This window comes from Parasteatoda tepidariorum, chromosome 10 (assembly GCF_043381705.1).
Source record: "Parasteatoda tepidariorum isolate YZ-2023 chromosome 10, CAS_Ptep_4.0, whole genome shotgun sequence".
NCBI lineage: Eukaryota > Metazoa > Arthropoda > Arachnida > Araneae > Theridiidae > Parasteatoda > Parasteatoda tepidariorum.
In genome coordinates, this window is record NC_092213.1 from 85,299,123 (window position 1) to 85,325,849 (window position 26,727).

The 26,727-nt window shown below is 30.2% G+C and overlaps 1 protein-coding gene and 1 long non-coding RNA gene across 2 annotated transcripts; one reads left to right on the forward strand and one right to left on the reverse strand.

The window, feature by feature from the left end:
- Window positions 1–24,476, forward strand: LOC107457119 (uncharacterized). The gene is made up of 8 exons (XM_043052752.2): window positions 1–197; window positions 2,299–2,430; window positions 6,511–6,602; window positions 10,123–10,201; window positions 13,052–13,639; window positions 17,339–17,616; window positions 21,062–21,183; window positions 24,328–24,476. The coding sequence occupies exons 1-8, from the start codon at window positions 6–8 to the stop codon at window positions 24,453–24,455; spliced, it is 1,611 nt and encodes a 536-aa protein (XP_042908686.1). The 5' UTR covers window positions 1–5; the 3' UTR covers window positions 24,456–24,476.
- Window positions 24,477–24,485: 9 nt separating this feature from the next.
- LOC139426744 (uncharacterized) lies at window positions 24,486–25,925 on the reverse strand. The gene is made up of 2 exons (XR_011637953.1): window positions 25,812–25,925; window positions 24,486–25,728 (listed from the first exon to the last, which is right to left on the reverse strand). It is a non-coding gene; the product is annotated as an uncharacterized lncRNA (long non-coding RNA).
- Window positions 25,926–26,727: the final 802 nt, after the last annotated feature.

Consider the following 26,727-nt stretch of genomic DNA (forward strand, 5'->3'; position numbering starts at 1 on the left):
CAGACATGATTGTTGAAAGAACAGAGAGAGCGGTTTCTCAGGTATCCGAGCACGAAGTCATTGCAAAGTTCATTATGGAAGCAAAAACTATTCGGACCCTCTCGCGCATGTCTTGCCTTGAAAACTTAGCAGAAAGTATCAAAAAAATGTGCCCCGATCTTAATGATGTGTTGCAGATGTTATTGGCTCATTTAGAGGTAAGTTTCTTTTTTTTAATAAATAAGAGGTAAGTTTCTTTTTTTTAAATAAATTACAGATCATTTCATGTTATGATTATAAATGTAGGTGGGTTCAATATCTAGTCGGTATCCCATCCTATTGGTACCTATTTAAATGTGGGTATTTATGGGCTTAAACCCTATAAATTTTCTTCAATTAAATTATGTATTTAATTACACTATGTATTTAATAAATGTATTTAATTACACTTTCATTCTGTGAGCATGTTTTTTGTTGTTGTTGTTAGAATTTTTATTTTCAACTCAGCATCCCTGTAGCAGAATTTTTCGAGCTATCTGCGACTAATCTCTCTAGCACAAATATCTTTCTACAAGATACTTTTATTTATAACAAACATGTATGTTACTAATTGAAAGTAACAAATATGCTGTGTTTACAAAAAATACTATATAACTTTTTTAAATTGAAGAAGTAATAATTTTAATTTTTTTTAATTCTCACATTTTGTTGGGAGAAAAACCCACAAATTATTTGTGAGCTTTACCAATTTATAAAATTTTGTAAAAAAAAATCACAATAAAAAAAGTAATTAAAAATCATGAAATCCATGGTTGTAATAGTTGAAAAAAAAGATTGATGGCTGTGAGTTATTATTTACAGGGTACCTGATTATTTACATGGTATCTGCGCACCTGGAAAGTCATGAGATGAAGTGATTTTAACAATTTAAAAAAAAAAAAAGGAAAAAAATGGATTTAAGGTTATTGAAAAATCTAATTTTTAAAATGGATTTCCCCCCCCCTTCCCACCAATTTCATGGTGTTCCTAATATCTGAATTTGTAACAAAATCCCCACTCACAGTGATATTTTATTAATATATAAAATGTTTTTGTCATGTTCTTTAAAAATTATGGTGTTCTTTCAAAAAATGAAGGAAAGAACATCATTTCTAGAGGATGTTCTTTTGAACTTCTATGATTTCAGAATATTTTTTATTTATTTTTTATTTTGATTTTATCAATTTAAAATTCTAGTTGAAGCAAGCCATTCATTGGTGAATTTTTCTTATTCTGAAATGAGAACAGAAGAATTACTAGTAATTCTTTCCTTTGGGATTAACAGGAAAAGTATCTTTAGAATATAATTCTGCAGAAAAAAAGAAAGAAAAAATATTTTGCTTTTGTATTTTTTTCCAGCTATTTCATAGCTTCAACTCTTTCTTTACTCTATTTTTTAAATTTAAAATGAAATCTATAAATATGAGGATGCAAGGGTGCCTGCAGAATAATATAAAAGGGGGTGCAACCCTCAAACGAACTAACTCCCCCCCCCACCGCAAAAAATTTTGTTGTTTTTTTTTTCCAAATATTCTGTTATTTCATTTTGTTTTGTTATTACATATACTTTCATTCCTTAATTTTTTTTTGTCCGTTTTAATAGAGAAAATTCTTATGAATCCCTCGAATTCTTATGAATACATCGATTTAGTTTTTCAGGCCACGCCATTTTATCCAGTTGTAGAAATTACAATCAAAATTGGCCTAACTCTTCCAGCTTCTACATGCACTATTGAATGCACTTTTAGTACATTGCGACACATCAAAACATGGAATCGGTCTACAATGTCTCACGATAGATTGAGTAGTTTGTGCATGCTCAGTGTGCATAAGAAAAGAATCAAAGATGACTCAGAATTCATTGAAAAAGTTATACACACACTTGGACAGCTAACAAGACGATTACAATTCTTGTTTGACTAAACAGTTTTTTAATTGTTATGTATCAATAATTACTTAATTATTTGCTTTTGAATAAAAATATTTTTGATAAAATTTTTTTATAACAAAATTGTTTTTCTGTATCTCTTTAATTGTTTTAAAAATAAGCCAGGGGAGTGCAAGTGCACCCCCTTGCACTCGCTGCCGACGCCCTTGTGAGGATGCAGAGTATAACAGTTTTGGTTACCTATCATTTCAATGAATGTTATTATAATGCTTTTTTTTAAATTTATTGTTGTATTTTTGTCAGGAGAAATTAGTAACTTCATTAGGTCATGGATTTGAAAATGTAGCAGATACCTAACAAGAGATGCAATAATTTATTTTCTTTATATTTAGTGTTTTCTTGAAGCTCTGGAGAGTAATGAAAATAGTGAAAACAGAGAAATGCTAGAATCTAGAATGTCTCTGGCTATCTATGAATTTTCTTCAAAAGCTTGTAAAATTCTACCTGATCCACTTTTGCTCAAGGTAAGTCTTTTTTTACAAAATTCTTGATGGTCCCATTAAAACATTTTGATGGTTTCAGTGCGATTCATGATGGTCCAACATCATTTGATGATCACCATTATCCAACATTTTCCATTATGTGCTCATGAGTTTTGATATGCCATCAAACTTCCATCATTCCATATTCAATGATCGAAAATGCTTCTTACTATCAGGGGTCTGTCTGGGATAAATTTACTACCGTTTAGCAGTACCTTCACAAATGTAACTTTATGAAAAACAAAATACTTTTAAAAAACAAGTTCTCATGCAAATCCCGTTCTAGTTGCATTTGTTGCAATCTGTGAAAAAGAGGAGCTTTTTTGCCAGGTGTCTTTTACGAAAAGGTAGCACATGTTTGGTCAGATGCTGGAATATGGTAAACCTAACCGTCGCTCACGCCATATCAAAGCGAGCTTTTTTATTAGCTGAGTTTTTTAAATTGAAACAACGTGCGTCTCCCTTTGTAAACTTTACAAAATTCGAACATTATTCTAAACATTTGAACATTATATTAAACACTATTGTAAATTTATTCTAACAGACCTTTATTTTTTATGAACCACTTTTTTCTCTGTGAAACTTTTTTCTGTATGACCTAGTCGAAAATGCTCTCTTAATGAAAATAACTTTTAGTGCTAGTACTGTTAAATGTATGTTTTTATTAAATTCAAGTTGAAATTTAACTATGGACCATAATTTTTTATGGAATTTTAAAATTGGATGCAATTTTAAGCCCACAAGCAAAATTATATTTTTTATGTGGGGAAAAATATACAGAAATTTACTTGTCATAAATGATTTTTATTTGAAGTGAGGATTTTTGAAAGTATTTTCATACAGTATTTTTGTGTTGATTTTTTAATGTAATTTTTAATTTTCACAAATTATGTCTAAATTTTTACGAAATAGGCATTTCTCAAACGAACCCAGACCGCCCCCTGATTATACTATGATGGTTTACCTCTAAGAGAAGTATGATTCTCATGAACCAACAGTCCATGATGGTTCCAACTATACATTTCCACGATGGCATAATGGCAATTCTTGTTGATTCTCAGGAATATACAATCAAAAATATTTGTGTTTTTACGTTGGGCCATCATAAATCAGACTGAATTCCTACATTGAGGCGATGGTGGTTCATAATCGTTCCACCATTTGATGGAATCTATGATGGAAATTTCTGGTGATTCAACATAAATAAACCATCAGAACAAGTTGCTATTCTTGTGTTGGACCATCATAAATCAGTCCCAATTCCTACATTACGGTCGTGGTTACCGTAAAAAAATCTAAGGGTTTATGAAGGAATTATTAATGGTATATTGATCCATCAATGGAAAACCATCAAAAATTTTGACTTTGGTATTATAAAAATGGTACTTGTCAGTTAAGTTGGTGACAGTTTTTTTTTTAAAAATTGTTGTCTATATACGTCCTGTAACCTTGTTAAGAATGAATTAATATGACAATGTATCTTCAAACAATATTGATATTTAAAAAAAAAAATGCAATATTTTTACACTATAGTTTATTTATGTTACTTTTTACATTGATCAATATTTTTGACACCCAAGTAAAATGTATCATTTTGCAATAATATTGAATTCAGTATTGTTGATTTGTATCCTATTATTCACAATATTATATTTCTGATACGTTATGTCTAGGACTGGGCGATATAAGAAATTTTATATTGTGATGCATCATCAGTTTTGCATCACGATATAGCGATGTATCGCGATATAGTATTTTTGAATTTCATTTACTTGTAAGGCACAGAAAGTCGGATTTCTATCAAAACTTCATACTCAGATTGATTTAAATCAATTTATGAATTTGAAGATACATATGTTTTNAATGTTATATTTTCTAAAAATCATCGCGCAAATAACGAAAGATTTCTTAGTTTAAAAATAAATAATAAAAAAATAAATAAAATTGAAATTTATCAATATATTTACCTAACAATATAGAAAGAAAATTTAAAAAAAATAAGTTCGTTAAAAATTATTTATTTGTTTAAAACAAAGCGCTAAATAAATTTAAAAAAAACGCTTTTAAAGCAACACTATTTTTCACTCGTCGTCTTTTGTCTGCAGCTTAAATTAGATTTCTGATGCATCGCCTGACACGAAAATTGCTGTATCGGCTTGCTGATATATGCGTTAAATCGATATGTCGCGATACATCGATTTATAGCCCATTCCTAGTTGTGACTTTAATGGTGGTGATATGATCGTGTTGTTATCGTAAATAATCGCCATTTTTAATGCATGTGTGTGTATCAAGCATGTAGTATCAGTGGCCTCTGTAAACCAGAATCTAGCGTTGTTTGACTATAGTAGTTATTAGTATACTATAACTTTTTTTTATTTTATGAACAAAAAGTAGGGTTGCCACTCCACAATAAAAATCGCCTAAAATAACAGGGAAAAGGCAAGGAATTTTTAGTTTTTCCTTACAAAGTTGGAAAATGAAGGGAATTTTGCTTTTGATTTTTGTCTTTTAAAAAATGGTGACTAGAAAAGGGATCAGGGTGGTAAAAAAGGGATCTTTTTAGAAGATACGGACCCTTCAGAAAATATCTTTTCATAAAAACGGACCCTTCACAAAATATTTTAACTCGAAAGTGGACCGTTCACAAAATAATTTATCTTTTAATCAAATACTTCACAAATTTGTTTATCTTCATTATTGTTTTGTGACTCGAATAAACCTTTCCCAGGAAGGAGGGAAAGGCAGACAGATGTAAACGAACTAAGTTTTGTCTTCGGCAGACGCTTCTTCCTTGATTCGTCCGAAATTAATATTCTGCGTTCAGCAGTATAAGCTAAATACCAAATATTTGTATTTTGCATCTCTAATTTAGTAGCAGCAATTGGTGTTATTTTTTAAAATTTAATTTTTTTAATTATGATTTTGCAGTATTGTTGTATGTTTTTACAATTTAAGAACTCCTTGAAAAAGTTTTTTGCAATAACAGGACCCTATTGGCACAAATTCACAAAAGCAGGACCCTGGCTGAAAGAATGTGACTTAACGTTTATATTATATTCACAAATTTACGAGTAATTTTTTCACAATTTTACAAAAACGGACCTTTCACAAAATGTCTGGACAGACCCATGATTTACTATAACATTATTTAATTATGCTCAGCTGTTTTTTCAGCAATTAAAACTAATAAATTATAGTTAGCCCAATATAGCTGAGTCAAGAGCACAGTAGTTATTGTGTTTCCTCTTAATTTATTGTGTATAATATGTAAAGGGAAAATACAAGGGATTTTTTTTTTCCAGACTTGAGTGGCAATTCGGAAAAAAAAAATCCTAAAATTACTATTGCTAATCAAGTTAATTTTTCTTTTGACAGTGGCAGATGTGTCAATTAATGCTGGTATATGCAGTAAGTCCAGGGGTGTGTCCAGACATTTTGTGAAAGGTCCGTTTTTTTAAATTGTGAAAAAAATTACTCATAATTTGTGAATATAAAATAATCTGTCCGCTTTTGTGAATTTGTGCAAATAGGGTCCGTTATTGCAAAAAAAGCTTCTTCAAGGAGTTTTTAAATTGTAAAGACATACAAGATTGTGCTCAACACTGTAAAATTATAATTAAAAAAATTAAATTTTAAAAAATAAACAGCAATTGCAGCTACTGAATTAGCGATGCAACATATAAATATTTGGTATTTAGTCTATACTGCTGAATGCAGAATATTCATTTCGGACGTATAAAGCGTCTGCCGAAGACAAAATTTAGCTCGTTTGCATCTGTGTTTTATTCCCCCATTCCCTGGGAAGGAATTATTTGATTAACAAAACAATAATGAAGGTAAAAAAACTTGTGAAGGGTCCGATTAAAAGATAAAATTATTTTGTGAAGGGTCCGTTTTTAAGTTAAATATTTTGTGAAGGGTCTGTTTTTATGAAAAGATATTTTGTGAAGGCTCCGTAAACGGACCCAAATTTCTTCAAAACAGACCCCTGAAGTCTTAGCATGAATAATGATTTCCTTGGTAATTGGAACTTTTTAATTCAGAAGCTATTTTTTTCAGATTCTTAAAGACTGGCAACTTAAAAAAAGCAAAGGATTGTATCCAAAGGATCCAGTTTTATATAGAAAAGTGTTGACGTGTCTCCAGGAAGAGTGAGTAATCATTTATGAGTTCATATTCTAACTAAACTCAGTGGCGCGACAGCCCATAGAGCATAGCTGCCAAATGTCCAAAATTTTTCGGATTTGTTCCTAATTTTTAAATCAAATCTGAAAATCTGATATCTTTATTAAAAAAATCCGAATTTTCTTAAAATTGCAGTATTTTTGCTTTTAAACCAATCCTTTGTTCTGAGCGCCACAATCGCGCTTCCTGTGATTATTGTGTAGAAGTAATTTTTAGTAGCTTTATATTGGAAAATACTATACCGATAACTGTTGCTGATCATTTCACTAAATTGAATCTAAGACAACTATTATTATTTTTTTTAAAAAATGTTTTGTAGTATTTAAACATTTGCATCAGAAATATTTGTTTGAGATGTAGTTTAATGTTTACCTGTGTTTTATAATTTTGAGAAGAATAATTATATATTAATAGTTAATGGTTGTTTTTTTAACTATTATATTGGCATTCCTAAATATAAAATATTAGTATTATAAATTTCCTGCAAAAGATAGTGATTATAGTTTTATGTTGCTAATTTACATATGGTATTTAAATATGTTTCTCTTAATGTTATTATTTAATAGTTAAACCTTTGTCTTACTCTCGTAATTCAGGCTTATAATTTTGTCGCATATAGTGTTCCTAATTTTTAATTCCTATGGTTGGCAACTATGCATAGAGGGCCAAGGCCTACTGGGCGAACCACCTAACCGGAATTAGGTGGTCAGGTGAATGCGAAACCCCCAATGCTTAGTTCCCAAGCATGCTTGGTACTCATTTATCGACTCACTGAAGGGGTGAGGGGCTAAGTCAACCTTGCCTGGCCCGAGGATCGAATCCAGGATCCGTGACACGGGATCGTGAAGCACTACCACTCAGCCACCGGGCATCTCATATTCTTTTTCAAGATTGGTAAAACCATGGTACGTTGCGTTTTAAAAAAGTGCTTATTTTCGTTTTTTAAAATTTGTGGTGCTTTTAAAGGTGCATTTTTTTTCTTCTCCGTGTCGATTTTCGCCACGTATTATGCAAAAGCACGGTTTTCACATTGTTCTATTCAATGTTTTCACAAATCATTCAAGCACAATGCATTTTGGCGTAATGTCGTTCAGTAGCTTATGAAAGCGCTAAGATATTCTCTGAAGCAATAAACCCCTGTAAAACTATTTTTTTCCTTTAAATTTCAACCTTATTTTCTCCATTTATTATTGGTTTTTATAAAATGTAAAAAATCTTATTTTATCATATTTTGCCTTTTTTTCCTGTCTTTTCTGACTAGACTTATCTTATTTCTTTTCACCACTGTGAAAGGCTTTTGTATTTAGATTTGAATACCCCATCCCTGATGTACATAGACCACCCCAAGACTTTCTATTCTTGGAATTGCCTTCCTTATCTCTTAAGAAGTCACAGATGTAACATTCCTATCTGATTTCATATTTAAACATAATTACCACTCTGCAAATTATATTTTTATATATATTTCTCTTACACGGCGACAATAAAAAGCCTCATTACAACTCCCCGAATGACAATACTAGAAAATCGACCCATGATTGCCGCTAAAAATGTCACATGCCAAATCTAGCTGAGATGGCTTAACATATAGCGTTTTTAAAAACAGAAACTGAGATAACCAGATAGAGCATAAGCTAGGCAGAAGTGATTAGTCTTTGTCGATAGATCTCTATTTTAGTATTTTGTCGAAAGCGCTTTTTTTCACGAATTTATATATTATGAATTTATTTGACGATTTTTGATTTATATCACGAATTTATTTGTTTTACTAGAATTTATTTGTTTATGCAGGTTTTTCCATTGCAATTCACTTATTTCAATTTTTAATAGACTTAATTATAGCCAAAATTTTAACCTTTTTAAAGAGATATCAGTTTTAGAAATTTTATCTTAAGATTTTATACTATAGCACATTTCTAATAGGTTTAACGAATTACATGTCATTTATTTGAATTCAAATTTATTTTAATGACTTAGTATTTACTAAAAAGATGTAATTTTTTTTTAAAAAAAAGTTTTTATATGGATTTGAATGATTGTTTTGAATTCTTAGAATTTTGTGCATTTGCAATGTACCTAAGTTAGTAGCGAACGAAGCGAGCTTGGTTTGCGAAGATTGCGTAGATATAAGATTGCGTAGCAATTTTCGGGGGTTGGTGAGTGTTAGCTAGCAGGGGGCGCAACCCACTAGTTTTTATAAAATACATTAAACGATTTATAATTCATACATATACAGTGTAACGTCCCATATCCGTACGTCCATTTTCCAGAAGGGTCGACTTCCAAACATTTCTTCATCTTCCCCTCTCTCTCTAAAAAGAAAAGAAAGATAGAAAAAGAGGTCTTTTGACACCTTCTTTCCTTTCCTAGCTTCTAGTGATTTATGCATTGAACCCATAAATCAACAGAAAAGGGAACAGAAGATCTACCAAGACCGTACTGTTAGTGACGCTCCTCCTCTGGAATGCAGGAAAGGGGGGGAGATTTATTTTCAAAAGAGCACAACTGAGTCCCCTCCCCCTCTTCTTTCCTATGCAGATGGCTGGTAAAAGAGGCATTTCCTGGAACCTTTTTATTGAAAGAAGAAATGCTGTGAAAAAGGGTAAACACAGCAAATATTAAAGTGGAGTCGGAAGAGCCAATCAGCATGCCACGCCTTTATGCTTGATTGATATCCAATGATGGGAGAGAAAATAAGAACTTGAATGACAAGTAAGGAGGAAATGAATTTTTTATTCTCCACCTAACCACCTTAATGAATGACAGGAATTTCCCCTTCTTGCTTGAATCATTCTATTTCAGAATGTTGGAGAGAGCAATTAATATTTTCGTAACTGTCAAAAAAATGTTTTGTTTCGATATTTATTTTTATAATAGCAGTAATTATTTTTTTCTAATATTTTGTTTTTGATTGATTAGATATCATTCTAATACTAAAACAGTATTGCCCGAAAAATAATGTTTATTTATTTTTTGCTTCTTAAATTCAGATCGTTTTAAGCTTTGTTTACCTTGGGGGTCTATTATGCGGAAAAATCTAATATCCGGACTTTTGGAAGTCCCGCCGATTCCGGATACGCGACTTTCCACTGTATAACATTAAAATTTATAACATATATAACATTAAAATATTGTAGCGAGATTTCACTGTATTTATTGATATATATTGTCTAAAGTAAGAACTCCCCATGTCATTCGTCTGAACCCGTGGTGTTGGCTATGGTAGCAAGGTATAGCTATTTCAAGTAGGGGTGTGGGGTCACTGTTTAGGGCGGATATAGGGCTGGGTCAGTGAGAGAAGGGGAGTATTTTTCTTTGGTCAATTGTGTTAGCCCCAGAGTGAGTGAACAGAAGCTACCCTCCCTGATATGCGCTATTCTTGTTTCCATAGTCGCCTCAGATTTTGGTGAAGGGAGTTCTTACCATAGACAAACTGTAGATATTCAGTGATTTAAGCTTATCTTATAATGTATTGTTTGTCCAAAGAGTGAAGTCCTTTGAAGTGACTGTGATTGCTAATGCATTGTATGATGATGAACCATTTAAAAGAGTGTTATGTTCTGGGGTAAGTACCTTACAATTGTTTTAAAAAGTTATGAAACGGTTGTTTTTACAAAATAACCTGTAGTATAGTATACTTTGTAGTATACTATACTTATAGTATACTTTTTCGTAGTATACTTTGATTCAAAAAAAGGAGTGTGTCATTTATATTGCAAATTAAATATGTGAGTTTTAGTAGTGAATGCAGAGTGCATAGCGTTTTTTAAAAGTGCTTAAAGGTGCTAATTTTTGAATTGCATTTCTTAAAAGCCTTTAAAGGTGGTTTTTCTATTCCGGATTTGTAAAAAGTGCTTAATTTTCTATTTGTGAAAAATAGATTTTTTCTTTGCGGTGTCAATTGTCGTCATAAATTACAAAAAAGCATGATTTCAATATTTATCAGAAACTAGTTATTTTATCATGATTATGAAAATGTTTTGAATTTTATTGATTTTACGTTTATNTAGCAATATGAGAATAGCCAAATGTAAATAAGTTAAATTTAAAAAAGTATCAGCAAATTAAAAGTTTTTTTTTCTTTGTATATTCTCCTAAACTATTTTCATTTTATTTATTTTAGTTTTATACGGAGTTTTAAAATCTATATATCATATTTAAGAGTCTGTTTGTGTGTTCGTACCTGTAGTATAGTATACTTTGTAGTATACTATACTTATAGTATACTATACTTATAGTATACTATACTTATAGTATACTTTTTCGTAGTATACTTTGATTCAAAAAAAGGAGTGTGTCATTTATATTGCAAATTAAATATGTGAGTTTTAGTAGTGAATGCAGAGTGCATAGCATTTTTTAAAGGTGCTAATTTTTGAATTGCATTTTTTAAAAGCCTTTAAAGGTGGTTTTTCTAGATTTTTTCTTTGCGGTGTCAATTGTCATCATAAATTACAAAAAAGCATGATTTCAATATTTATCAGAAACTAGTTATTTTATCATGATTATGTAAAGTTTTTGAAAATGTTTTAGAATTATATAAATTTTATGTTTATGAATTAAGAACTTTAAACAATAGAAAAAGATAATTTTTTTTTACTGCACAGATCCTTATTATGATTTTCTTTGGAAAGTGATTAGAAATATTTTTTGAGTGCTTGAAAAGTACTTAAAAGGTACTTATTTTTTGTTGAAAAATCTGGCTACGCACCCTGGTATATGTTTAGTAATTGATTTAATTTGATTATTAAAATTAAAAGTTTTCTTTCTTCAAATTTCCTAAAAAAAACTATTTTTGTATTATTTATTTCAGTTTTATACAGAATTTTAAAATCTATATATCATATTTAAGAGTCTCTTTATGTGTTCGTACTTTACAGTTACTTTGATTCTCAGAAATGAGTGTGTCATTTATATTGAAAATTCTATATGTAATTTGTAATAGTGTAAATGTTTATTATTTGATTTAATTTAATTAATTAATTAAGTAGCATTAATAAAATTTGATTATGTAATAATATTTTGCTGTACTCATTTATGTTAAATATTATATGTAATATAGTAATTCTTAATTCTTACAGATTTCATTAAATTTTCTTTTTCTTTTCAATTGTTCCTAACCTTTGTTCTCCAGTATTTAAAGACTATGTATTAGATAGCTTGGAAATTAATGCAATTATTTTATCTAGGTTGTGTATATAAAGTATTTAAAAAGTTTATTTAATTTTTCTTTATGAAAAAGCATTTATTTTACTTGCATTGGAAATTCAATTTTTACAGGAGATATTTTTTTTTTTTTAATTAAAAGTATTTCTTGCATTTCTGCTAGTACTGCTAAATACATCTGAAAGTTTAACAATAGTTAAAAGTCATTTATTTAATCAAATTTGTTAAAACTACCATGAAAATATTTGGCTACCTGAATGACTTGGCACAGATAGTTGAGAATTAAATTTGTAACCAAATATTCATTGTCTAATAAATGATAAATGTATACATTGTGCTACAGGAAGCAATGTAAATGAAGGATCAGAAATGGGGGTACTATAGTTTTGGTTTAAGGTTCTTTTCAGCAATTAAGATGAACTCAAATCACACTTGATCTTTGCTGTTAAGGACTAGATGTTTTATGAAGTTATGCAAGATCATCAAACAAAATGAAAGATATTTGTCTGATTAAAATTCAGTCGCTTTCTTTTTTGTTGTATAGGGAAAAAATTGAGTTTCATTTCACTCGAAATTATTTTCTTGCCGAACTTAATAGCATGTATTACCATAATGTGTAGTATTTTTAAAAAGTGCTTAAAGATGCTTATTTTCGATTTTCGTTTTTTTAAAAGTCCTTAAAAGGTGCTTTTTTCATTTGGTGTTTTTAGAAAGTGCTTCATTTTCTCTTTTCGAAAATGAGATTTTTTTTTACGGTGTCCATTTTTGCAATGTAATGTGCAAAAGCCTGCTTTTCACATTGTTCTATTCAACATTTTCACAATTCATTCAACCACCATCTATTTCGGAGTACCGTTGCTCCGAAGCGTGTGAAAGTGCCACTCATTTTACATGTTTGATGAAATACTTGCGAGTCTGCATGTGCGTCTAAATGAGCTGGGTTTAGTAAGATTATTGCACTCTCATGCGTAACTCTGCTTCATTTTCCAAGATATTCTCCATTTCAGGCTTCATTTTTCACCCTCTGATATCAAACCAAAAAATTTCTTGATCATTTTTTAATGGCTAATGTAATCAAGAAACGAGTTCTTTGTCAGAAACAAGTTATTTTATCATGATCATGTAAAGTCTTATTTTGCATTTTGTTAATGTATATAGTGCTTAAAAAGTACTTTAAAGGTGCTTATTTTTTATTCAAAGATCTGGCTGCACACCTTGATTACTAATTTGTAATTTTTTTTTTTTTTAGTTGGATTCGCAAGATTTTTCTATTATTTCCTCCCAACCCCTCGAGAACTCCTGTCCCAACTCACTACAACTCTCTGAAAACATTCAAATGTCATCACCACACATCAGGTCTCAATACCTCAGCAACTCCCTGTCCTTCGAGCCATCCAACAAACTTTCAGACTCTCAACAGTCTCTGTTACCGCCCTGCATTCCGCTACACATGTCCAGTCCTCACAAACTGGCCGACAAAATAGACAGGCTCAAACCGCTCACTCGAGTGGAAGCACTCTTGTTTGAAAATCCTAATCCGCCCCCCCTATTCCAGCCACCGAAAAGTCCGTTAGAAGAAAGTAGGCATCGGACGGGTTCCTTTTCCTCCCTCGTGACTTCTGATCATCCGCTCATCATAAACGTTCGGCCGTTTATGGACAGAGAAGAATCGGCAGACGACAGCGATTCGTGTTACCCTACCCAGAGACCGATGAAGATTGTCAAATCCGCAAGAAACAAAGTCTTCAGAATGAATGAATCTTCTGATGAGGAAGACACGAGTGATTGCGATAAGGATCCAGAAATCAGACTGCTGACTCCAACATTGTTCAAAAAAGTATGAATTGCTATTTTAATATCTGTTAATGATGCTTTATTTTTTGTACATTATAATTATCTTATAATGCAGGGGTTTCCTACTTACGTGAGGCCGGGTGTTGCAATTAAAAACACCAATCAAATGGTTGGCCGCAACTTTATCAAAATTTTATATAGGACACTTTTATGTTTGAAGGAACGTTAAATATTACTGTCAGATTTTTGCCAAGTATTGTCAGATATTTAACAAAAGTATTGAATTACAAACTGAAATAAGAAGTAGATTTTAAAAAAATATTTAATTGCATATTAAAAAATTCTGGCTACAATAACTTTAATGTGCACTTATGTATTAAACTATTAATGTGCAACAGATATCAAATTGTTAAGATATAAAACTTAAAAGTATTTAAAGCCCATATAGATTTTCTATGAAAATTGACCGCAAACAATGACAACTAATGTATTTTGGTTCGGGGACCACAAAATAAGGTTTCGAGGGCCGGAAGAGGCCCACGGGCCGCCAGTTGGTAACCACTGTTATAATGTATTCAGGGTTGCCACAGGCAACTAAAATGCGACTATTTGCAACTATTTTTTGGCTAAGGCAACTTTTTTTTTTGCATGAAAAGGGTAATAAAAAAAACAACTATTTCATGAAAAAGAGACTATTGGGAGACTTTTCTGTTCTCTTATAGATCCTGTGGCCCACAGGAGCTTCTTGAACACAAGGATTTTTTTTTTCTTCATAAAAAACACGAAATGTTGAATTGCAACTCTGAGTGATCACTTTTTAATGCGCTCAATTTTCGGATTCCATTGTGAAAAATTTAGTGCTAGAGCACTACCGTTTATATAAAAATTATCATTTATGCCACCAACTTGACGTAATTGATCATGGACGAAATGACGGAATTGATCAAGTCTTTGTTCTTATTCATGCTTTAGGCTACTAAAAGCAACTATTTTGTTAATTTTTTTCCTGTGGCAATTGATAATGGACCCAACATTGTTCAAAAAAGTATGAAATGCCATTTTAATGCCTATTGATAATGCTTTATTAATTATACATCATAATTACTGTATGATGTACAAGAAATAATTATTTTATGATAGTATAAAGATCCAGAAATATAATTGCTGACTCAAACCTTATTCAAAATCATATGAATTACTATTTTAAATGTCTATTGATAATGCTTTATTTCTTATACTTCACAATTATTTTATTGGGTGTAATGATAATTTGGCTTTTATTTTTCTTAACGAAAATTTAATGAACTTTTGGGTTCAGGAATCCTGTTTTTCTTTTCACAAATTGAAAATTTTGATTTTTCATTGTATTGTAATTTAATGAAAGTGATAAACATATAAGAACTATAAAGCTTGAGTAATTTAGGCTAGTCTGAAATGCAAATAAATAATTTTAATTTAAAAAGCATTTGGAGTTTTGATTACATATCATTTTCAAAGTAATGTGTATATTTGCACACTTATAATTTTTCTCTTCAAGTTTCAATTGCAGCATTTTTTTCTTCTTACGAACAATTAGTTTCAGAATTTTATAATAATTATCTTTGAACTATATTTATTTGATAATATTTTGCTGGAAAAAAAATATGTATCTTCAAAACAAAGCAAAATGTGGATACTTTTGAATCGTAAGTTTGAGGCGTAACTTTTTAATGTTCTCAATTTGCAGATATTCCATTGTAAGTCTATTTTGTTTCTCGGTCGCCTTTTCAGCGCTTATTACTACGAAATTCTGCATGATTTAAAAATAATAATAAAGAATCGATTTTAAATACGATATCATGACGCATGAATTTTGAATTTGAGTAATCACTTTTCACACTATATATCTATGCATAAATACATATTTGCTAAATCAATTATGAATAAAATGAAAATTTTTTAGAAAAACTTTTTTTTTCTTAATGAAAAATTATTTTTCTGAAATAATTCTAGTAATTAAAAGTAAGAAAATTAATTTTCTGCAAATATAAAATTTTTTTTAATAAAAACATTTAGTGCTAGAACACTAACATCTATATAGAAATTATTATTTCATTAAATGGATCATGGTATATGACAATTAAGTAATTTGATAAAATTTCAGTCATATTATTGAAAAGTTTTGTTCTTATTTACAGGATATACGCGCCCCTGAAAAGTCATGAATTTTGGTGTTGAACAAAATTTGTCATGAAATGTCCTGATTTTAACTATTTTTTTAAAAAGAAAATCATTTAGGTTGTCGAAAAATCTAATTTTTAAAGTAGAATTTACCCCCTCCCTCAATTTCATAGTGTTCCGAATATCTGAATGTGTAAGAAAATCCCCACTCACAGTCATATTTGATTGAAATATAAAATGTTTCCATCGTGTTCTTTAAAAATTATGGTGTTATTTCGAAAAATGAAAGAAAAACCATTTCTGGAGCGAATTATCTTTTAAACTTCTGTGATTTTAGAATTTTTGTTATTATTTATTATTTTTATTTTATCAGTTTAAAATTTTAGCTGAAGGCAAGCAAGTCATTGGTGAATTTTTCTATTCTGAAATGAGAACAGAAAAATCAGGAGTATTTCTTTCCTTTCCGATGAACAAGAAAAGTATCTTTAGAATGTTATTCTGCAGAAAAAAAGAAGAAGAAAATTATTCGCTTTTGTATTTTTTCAGCTATTTTATTGCTTCAACTCTTTCTTTACAAATTGGAAATCTATAAATATGAAGATGCAGAGTATAACAGTTTTTGGTTTATACCTATCATTTCAATGAATGTTTTTATAATGCTTTTTTAAACGTATTGTTGTGTTTTTGTCGGAGAAAATAGCAACTTCGTTAAGACATGAAAAATTCTTGGAATTAGTCTTGGAAAGTCATGAATTTGAAAATCTAAAATGTAGCAGATATCCTATAGATAGCACCAAGTCTCATATTTCAATGTTTGCATTATAAAAACCTTCTAATGTACTTGGATCTGCTGTGTTAATGCATTAATAATTTTTTTTTGTTTTTATAGGGNAGTCATATTTGATTAAAATATAAATGGTTTCCATCATGTTCTTTAAAAATTATGGTGTTATTTCAAAAAGTGAGAGAAAAACCATTTCTGGAGCGAATTATCTTTTAAACTTCTGTGATTTTAGAATTTTTGTTATTATTTTTATTTTATCAGTTTAAAATTTTAGCTGAAGGCAAGGTGAATTGGCATTGGTGAATTTTTTTGAAGGCATTGGTGAATTTTTTTATTCTGAAATGAGAACAGAAAAATCAGAAGTATTTCTTTCCTTTCTGATGAACAAGAAAAGTATCTTTAGAATGTTATTCTGCAGAAAAAAATTCTTTGCTTTTGTATTTTTTCAGCTATTTTATTGCTTCAACTCTTTCTTTACAAATTGGAAATCTATAAATATGAAGATGCAGAGTATAACAGTTTTTGGTTTATACCTATCATTTCAATGAATGTTTTTATAATGCTTTTTTAAACGTATTGTTGTGTTTTTGTCGGAGAAAATAGCAACTTCGTTAAGACATGAAAAATTCTTGGAATTAGTCTTGGAAAGTCATGAATTTGAAAATCTAAAATGTAGCAGATATCCTATAGATAGCACCAAGTCTCATATTTCAATGTTTGCATTATAAAAACCTTCTAATGTATTTGGATCTGCTGTGTTAATGCATTATAAAAAATTTTTTGTTGTTGTTTTTATAGGGTCAGGAATATCAATCTCCAAAAGTTATCTATTTATCTGATGAAGAGTCTTTCGGCTCTTCTATTATAACTAATTTCATCAACAGTCAAGAGAACGACCCGTCTTTTAAACCCAAATGCAAAATCAGAAGAGATGACAACAAAAATAATAAGCATTCGAAGAAAGTGCAAAAGACAACTGCTAAAGTGAAATCGAAAAATCAAAAACCAACAAAGCAGACTACGCTGAGAAATTTCGTCACCACTACAACTAAAAGGAACAAACCTGTCAGTTTAAAGTACGTTTTAATGCTTGTTTCCATGCATCAAAATTTTCAATTGATTATTAATTCAAAATTTTGAATTGATTATTAAATTTTTAATTTAGTTCTTATTAAATTTTATATATATTTAATTTAAATCAACTGCAGGGTGGTGCACTCTCTTTGGAATCAGAGAAAAGATTTAATTCTAAACCTGGAATTCAGGGAATATAAAAATACCTCTGGAATTCTAAGGGGAGTTTGCAATTGCAGGATTGGGTTTGCAGTTGCAGGATTGGGTTTTTCTAATATTCTCAGGCATATCATCGAAAGTTTCTGAATATAATTTTAGCATTTTAACTTTGTGCAATATATTTTTTCATTGGAAAAGATTGTTCTGTCAATAATTTTGCTTCCATACCAGTTCAGTAATTTCTTACAGCTTTATGACCTTTGTAAAATGTGTATCAAGCATGCTAGGGGACTAACCACTGGGGGTACTGCGTGTGGTTGACCACTGAACCGGAACATCTGCCTCTGCACCCCAGAGCCTAAGGTGAAGAAAACTAAGATGGGTACAATAGGCCTTGGCCCTCTATGGGCTGTTGCGCCACTGATTTTAGTTTGTAACGTTTTTAATTTTTGTGTAGTAATCAAACCTTAAATTTTCTTTGCGATAAGGGAGAAAACTTAGGTCTTTATTTAATATAACTTTGCACAGTTTTAATACTCATGTTCTCTTCTGTTGTCATTTTATTGACAGATTGTTGGGGATTGCTATGTATCTTCATAAAAAAGTTTCACGAATTCTTTTTATCTGCTGTTTTGTACGAAATGAGCAATGAAGACCAGACCTTGGCTCGGTCTTCACGGCTGTTAAGTATCTGATAAACGATTTATAGTTCAGTTAAACCCAAGAAATTTTAGTTGCTTAAAGATTCTTCCTGCAGGAAATCTGTGATCGAAAATTTGTTTAACCATATATCTTTTTGATTCCATCTTCATACCTGCCAAGTCTCCTGTTTTTTAACAAAGACTCCTGTATTTTAGAACTGTATATTCTCAAATTACTCTGTATTTGTTGGGGAAAAAAAATTTTTAATGATAAAATATCTGCTGATGGCAAAAATACTTTTTATTTCCAAATCGATAGTGCTGTAGCCAGTACTGCTGTATATTGAGTATTAATTATGGTATAAAAAATCTTATTTAGATTTAGATATATACATATTTTTTACTTCGCTAAATGTAAGTGCTTATATTATTTCCAATTTTTAATTTCTTTTTTTGACTTACATGATTATGTATGATGTATCAAAAGCTTACTCATAGCCTAAAAATTGTCACTAGTAAAATCTTCGTTATTTTATTTCTCCAATGTTGGCAGGTATGCATTTTTAAATTGATTCTAAATATTGGGCTTTAAAGAAAAACGGTTTGCACTTATTGAAAGTGCCTTTCGCAATAATAAAGAGAGAGAGCAATTATTTTACCAAATAATTAAAATTAGCTCCTATTTCTTGGAATCTTACAGTATTTAGTAGCCATCCTGTATTGATAGTTAAACTTTAGCATTTGTTATTTAATTTGCTTTATACATTTATCTTAATGGCAAGCTAATCTTTATTACTAATAATGGGCTAATGAGTCCTTAATTAAAGTGAGATTATTTTTTATAATTTTTCTTTTCAGTGTTTTTAATTCAGTTCTAGAAAAATTATGAGACATGCCATTTTGAAAATTTCATTTTACATTTTAAAAATTTCTTTCTTCAACATTAACAACAAAATTTCTTTCTTCATTTCATCAACATTTTAAAAATTTCTTTCTTGTCCATTTTTGCATCATGCAGGTGCAAATAAAAATTATGTATAAAATTAATAAAATGTATGAAATAAACAAAATTTAAACGTATATTTCTTTAGAAATATCTGTTTTGGCTAAGTGAGACAAATTGTTATTATTCTCTAAAAATAATTTTTTCTCCGTTATATAATACATTTCTATTGTCTTCAATGCCATTTTTTCTCTCTTTATATTGTGGCTTTATATTTTTATATAAAATTAAAATATACAACATAATGTATAAATTAAAAATATTAATTGTTTGTGGTTCACTGTATAATTTTTTATACAGTAGAGCCAGTAGATATTGTGATGTTAAACTGGAATTGTTTTTAAATATATCTGGAAAACTCGAGGAATTTTGTTCCTCTATTCGAGTAGGTCATTTGAAAAGATACGATTTTGTTTATACTTTGACCAACAAAGCTTGCATGTTGGCATTTGAGTTTTTTTTTTAAGAAAAAAAAAACTGTTTTTCTGAGAGCACAAAACTTTCCTCATATTTAGAGATATAAATTAAATGATTAATTTATCCTGTTATGCAGGTTGTGGTACATTTTCTTCTCATTGCCATTGATTCCACTTGACTTTAGAAACTACATGCTGTTAGAATACGCACTTTTCAAGGAATTCCGGGTCTCTTATAGTTTATTGATCGGGAAATGCTCGTTTTTAAAAAGATATATCTCGATAAATAAAATATTTGGAAATCAGGTTTTTGGCAAAATGGCTAACAGAGCTATAAGCTAAACTGTATTTATATTGGAGCTCATTGCCTCTCACTCTCAATTTCAAACAACCATTAGAGCTATAAACTTAGAATTGCTTGTAGTGCAGTTCTTTGCCATTCTTCATTCACTCTCAAAATCAAAAGGGGCTCTCCTGGCCGAGTGGTATTATCTGTCAAACACGTTGGTTGGTTCTAATGCCACTTGCCACACGGGCAAGCCTGCTTAGTGAAAGCCGAGCAAATTTTGGGCAGAGTGTGCGATTCTAGTTTTTTAGTGGCGTCATCTATGACCAAGAATTTGACTTCTGCTACATCATACGTCACACCTGTTTATAAGATGGACCCATTCATTCATCCACAGATCGTAATTTTGACCTGAATCAGAGAATGATCGATCTCCAATCCAATACCCTCAGAGGTGTTGATTTGTTATGGGAACATGGAGGACTTTGCGACTCGACAGAATTTTAACATGCATCAGTCACCAACTACACGTCGGAGTTCGAACTCACGAACTCTCGGACATGGGCCCAGCGCCCTACCGACAAGGCTATCCCGGCCCTGCCAAACACGTAGAGGTAGCAAGTTCAAATCCTGCCCTAACCCTGGACGTATCTTCACTTTGCCTTTTTCAGAATTGTACTGAATTCGAATACATTTAATTTCACTTGACTTAAGTTTAATTTTCTTTGTGTTCTTGTTTATTCTATTTATTTATTTTGTTGTGGTGGAGTATTATAACTTTCTCTTCAGAATTTTCGCTCAGCAATTTTTGATACATTTTACTTGTAAAAGCACCGTGATAGTTATTTGTTTCATAATGTCCGTATGTTTTTAGAAGCATTCATTTTGTATATAAGTTTACATTTTTCTGAATGAATTTTATTTTATTTATCATTATTGCAGTGATAGCCGTGCTGATTTTCAAAAGCATGTTGGAAAGAAAAAGAAGCTATTTAATCAGGATGCTCCTTCTACATCAACCGCTGCTGATGCATCTTCATCTCTTTTAATTCGCAAAAGAAAATGTAAGAAAGTTTGTATACCTTGTTTTTTTATGTTTTTCTTGTCACTTATGAACTGTTGGTATAAAACAAACGAAATTTTTCTACTCATCATATGCCAGTTATAATTGGTTTTAGGGAAAGTATCTCGAAGTGTCTTAAAACATTGAACAAAACTCTATGTGTGTAACTATTGTACACATAATAATTAGACATATTAATAAATACTTGATACAGTAGAGCTCCAATTATCCGAACCCTTATTATCCGAACTATGTCCAAATTCGCTTTTCTTTTTTTTTAAGTTTAGAATTTTTTTTTAACTTATCAACAATTTTTCTAAATTTAGAAGAATAGATAATATCCACTACATCTGAAAACCATATTTAATTTACTACCTTTTTCAGCAGTTTTCCTATAGTAGCAACACATACATGTATTGTTATACAGTTAAACCTACATCAGCCCTCTTCAACTGAAAATTATCATCAAAGAATGTGAGCTTCATTTTGACAATCTACTATGTTTGGAAACCGGAATGTGTTTATGAATGCTGAAATTCTACAATTGGGGGATGCAGGGATGAGATTCTTCCGCGGATTCGCGGATTTCCGCTTTTTTTCAGATTTTTCCATTTTTCCCGCTAATTTCCGCTGAAATTTTTTTTTGCACAAGTTCAAATGTATTATGAGGAATTTAATTTTCCGCGGAGGGAAATTATTGAAGTTCCTTTTCCTCCCTCTGAAGTTTCTCTAAAAATCATTTCCTTGGGATAAAACTGGTTGACCTTTATACAGGGATGAGATTTTTTTTGTCTCTCGAATTTCAGCCTTTTTATCAAAAACTCCGATTCTCTAAAAGTTTCGTTTTTTTAAATAAATATCCCGTTTTTTTTAAATTCAGTCATTGAAGTAAAATAATTATATTTATTTACGATTTTCAAAGATAAACAGAAAATTCAATCTACGCCCTAGCTGCTAACCCTTCCGCATTTTTACTTATTTTAGCTATTTTCTCCGATTTCACGCACAGAAAATAAGATTTTCCGTATTTTTTATCCGTCGGCTGGATAGCTCGTATTTTCGTAATTCAGATCTCGATTTTTATTCACGCGATTTTAATATCAATCATCGATTTTCGTATTTACCTGATTTAAAAGTTGCACATTGCGATTCTTATTTACGCTATTTAAATATCGTATATTATGATTCTTATTTACGACATTTAAAAATCCAATATCGTGTTTTGTATTTATGCATTTTTAAAATCTCGATTTTATTATCAAATCTCGATTTTCGTATTTACCTGATTTAAAAGTTGAACGTTGCGATTCTTATTCAGGCGATTTAAATATTGTACAGTGCGATTCTTACTTACGAGATTTAAAAAATCAATATCGCGATTTGTATTTACGAGCTTTTAAAGCCCTATGTAGCAATTCGTATTCACGTGAGCTTAAAATCCAATATCATGATTCGTTTTTGTGGTTGTAATATCGCGCGATTTAAAAATTATGCATCGTGATCAAAAAATTAAAAAATCATGATTTGTATTTTCGCATTTTTTAAATTCGATGTAGAGTTTCATATTTACGTGATTTAAAAGTCTCATATCGGGATTTATATTCACATGGTTTACAAGCTTAAAAATCGCACTTTTTTGTCAAATTTTTGTTTACATATATATATATATTTGGGGGATTTCCTCTTTTTTACTTTCTGACTGCTCTCATCCCTGGGGATGGGTAGTTGTCACTTATGGTTAATGATTACAGTGCTTGGAGTCTTAAATCTTGGAATAAAATTCTTATCAGAAAAACAAACGCAACTGAAGTTTGTGCATCGGTAGATCTTTTGGGTGAAAAGATGCCAGGTTATACAGCAGAAGAAATAGAAGACTGGTGTCGAGACACTATAAACGAGTCAGGATTTCAAATTTTGAATGATGATGAAATTGTTTCTGAAATTTTGAATAAAAATCGGAACTCCTCAGATTAAGAGGAAGAAGTACGTGATCAAGTTCAAGATAGTGGACCTTCTCATATACAAGCATACAATTCATTAGATATTGCAATGAATTGCCTAGAACGTCAAAATGATGTTGATCCAATTCAGTTGATATATTTAAAAAGAATAAGGGAATATGGCTGCTCTATAAAGAGCATCTTCTTTGAAACAAAAGTCTTTGCTGGATTTCTTTTGCAATGGAAAATAAAGGAAAATGTGGAAAAATCAGTAATTGACAAAAAAATTATAAAAAGCTGAAATATGATTAAAAAAAATTCAAAATGAAAAAAAAAGTTTAAAAAAAATAAATCAATGAAAAATATTCAAAATTTAAAAAGAAAAAAAAAAAGACTTTTAAACACGCCAGAGCTATTTTAGATAGTACTGCCAGTCCTAAGCCTGGAAAAAGTGAGAAGGGGTGTTAGTGCATAAATAATAATCATTTGAACTAGATTTTAAACAACTTTCCAACTATCGGAACTTATAATTATCAGAACCACATTCAATCCCGAGCAGTTCGGATAATCGGCGCTCTACTGCACTTTTTATACAATTAGCTTTAACTTATTAAAGGAAAATAATATAATAGCGAAATATTTATAACTTTTGAAGCACCACAGTTCATTGAACAACAAAAGTGAATACCTTATCCTTTAAATATGAATAAATGTGATTTTAATACTGATAAATTATGTTTTTGCATAAGGATAAATAATGCAATATTAAAAAAAAAAATGAACTTTTTTAATAAAACCCAAGCTTGTTTTCATTTTGTTTCTTGTTCAAAAATAAACATTTTATTTTTCACGCAATTTTTTTTTAAAATTGTGACATAATTTTAGTGATTATGTTTTGCACAGGACGGTTTAAACTGTGAATTAATCTATTTTGTTCTAAACCTTGCATAAGGATAAATAATGCAATATTAAAAATAATAATGAACTTTTTTTATAAATAAAATCCAAACTTGTTTTCATTTTGTTTCTTGTTCAAAAATTAAAAATTTTATTTTTCACACTATTTTTTCTTTTTTTAAATTGTGACATAATTTGAGTGATTAGGTTTTGGACAGAACGGTTTAAACCTTGAATTAATCCATTCTGTCCCAAACCTTGCCAACTGTGTTCATAATATGTGTACTTATTTCTTCTTTTTTTTTCAGCATCCAAAGAGATTAATTCTTTGGGAAACAAGCGTCATTGCAGTGAATGCAAAATAACGTTCAGGACTCCTAATGAGTTGAAAAAACATGCTTTTATTTTTCACACCCACGACGATCTCAGCAGTTGATCCTTTTCTTTCTTTTTTTTTTTTTAAAAAAAAAACTATCCATTCAAAGGGTATGTTGTAATGTTAAATTATTGTACATATATTTTATGCTTGATTATTTTCGACAATGATTTTGAATACATTTTCTGTCTTTCCTTTTTTTAAAAAAAAAGATTTTGTGGCTTAGAGAGGTATATGCATAAACTTTTAAAAATGAAATAATTTTTAACTGAGCATTCAATTTCACTGAAATTGCCAAAGTTGTGGTTGCAACTTTTGTATAGTAACATGCATTTGTTCTATTTATTTCTCAAATGATGACTTAAGAGAAAGAAGGTCCTGTGTGTGATGTTTTCGTTAAAGTTGTGTTTGCAAACAACATTATTTTTTTTTTTTTAAATTATGAAGTATATTGACATTTTTAGATTTGTCTTTATCGGAAAATTGTAATAACCTTGAACTTTAGAAGTTAAACCGATAGAGTTTAAATAAGCACTGTTTTACCATTTTTTTATTTCAAACCCTGTCAATATACAGTCAGACCTCGATATAAGGTCACCCTAAGGGACATCGCAAAAGTGACCTTATAAGCGAGTGACCTTCTAGAAGTTCATAACTGAGCACGTAAATAGTACACATTATGATTTTTTAAAAATGGTAATACAAATAAAAATTGATAATATTTAATAAATTAATAATAAATACCCCATAAATTAAATATTTAAGTCAATAAATTTTAGCAGAATTAGTAAAGAATGTTAGATTTTTTTTAAAAAATTTAATTTAAGATAAAGCTGTTTACAGATTTCCTCAAAGTGTACATACATACATTACATCTTACCTTATTTAAAATAATCATTTATGCAGGTCTGTCTCGTTTTTGGTTTCATTTTTCGAACAATGTTTTCTAGATTTTGTAACTTCTCAAAATGTTCCCCATCTCCCTCATGGTTTGTAAAAAAAATTCGAATGACATTTATTGCATTGAAGGCTTTCCTTTGGGTTACAGTTACAATCCCAGGATCACTGTCATTGTCCACAACTTGTGAAACAATTTCAGAAATTGTAGCATCAGAAGTGGTGGCAATTTCCTCATCAATCAGACCATATTCAGGCTCCCCTTCAATGGCATAGTCACGATTTTTCAAATCTTCCATCAGAACAGATAGAGGAATATCGTCTTCTTCTTCGGTTTCATCATCCACGATATTCAGAGAACTCACAAAACCAGCATGGCGAAAACAATTTGCAATGCATGTGGTGGACACCATGTTATGCCTCAGATAAAAATGACCTGATAAGCGATAACGATTTTTAAAACTTGACCCTATATCCGATAATAAAACTANACCATGTTATGCCTCAGATAAAAATGACCTTATAAGCGATAACGATTTTTAAAACTTGACCATATATCCGATAAACTGTAACAAAGAATTCCTATTCAGTGAGCCGGGACTTTGGAAAAGTGACCTTAAATGTGGATGGCCTTATGTCGAGGTCTGACTGTAGTAACGAATATTGTTTTCATCTGTTAATAGTCTAAATGTTTTAGCAAATAAAGCAATTAATAACGCTTTATTATGAATTCTGTTCTAGTTAGCATTCTTGCTGTTTGTTGCAAACATGGTTTACGGTAATTAATTCTGTAAAAATGCGGCTATTAAATTTTATTTATGCGTTTGCAATTAAAAAAATCTCCAATTGTTAACTGCTATTTCTTTAAATTTACCATTATTGAACGGTAAAGAGCATGTGTGGAGTTACGTTTTAATAATGTAAAATTTTTCAGGTTTAAACATTTTAAGGTCAGTTATAAGCATTGAATACTTATACCTCATCTTTAATAAAAATACAGTTATTTCATTATTAAATTTATATGTTAACTTATAGAAAATCTCCAATCGTTTGATGCTACTAGTTTTAAATGTATTGGAATACAGTCGAATCACGTTTTAGCGAATTCCTAGGGACCGAAGTAATAACGAAAATTCGTTATCAGGGGTCTGTCCGAGCCAAATTTACTACCGTTTAGTGGTACCTTCACAAATTCAACTTTAGGAAAAACAGTAGTTTCACAAAATACTTTTTCTTAAAATTTTATTTTTGTGTCTCATAAGAAATGATAAATCCATAATTTTGCAGTATTTTTGTGTTGATTTTTTAATGTCATTTTAAATTTTCACAAATTGTGTCTAAATTTTCACAAAATGGGTACCTCTCAGAAAAACCTAGACAAACCCTTGGTTATACCGATAATATGAATTTCAACATTAACTGAAATTATTTTGTT

Coding starts and splice junctions, on each gene's coding strand:
- LOC107457119 (XM_043052752.2), top strand. CDS start 6: ATGATTGTTGAAAGAACAGAGAGAGCGGTTTCTCAGGTATCCGAGCAC. Junction 198..2,298: donor TGTTATTGGCTCATTTAGAG/GTAAGTTTCTTT, acceptor CTTTATATTTAG/TGTTTTCTTGAAGCTCTGGA. Junction 13,640..17,338: donor CTCCAACATTGTTCAAAAAA/GTATGAATTGCT, acceptor TTGTTTTTATAG/GGTCAGGAATATCAATCTCC.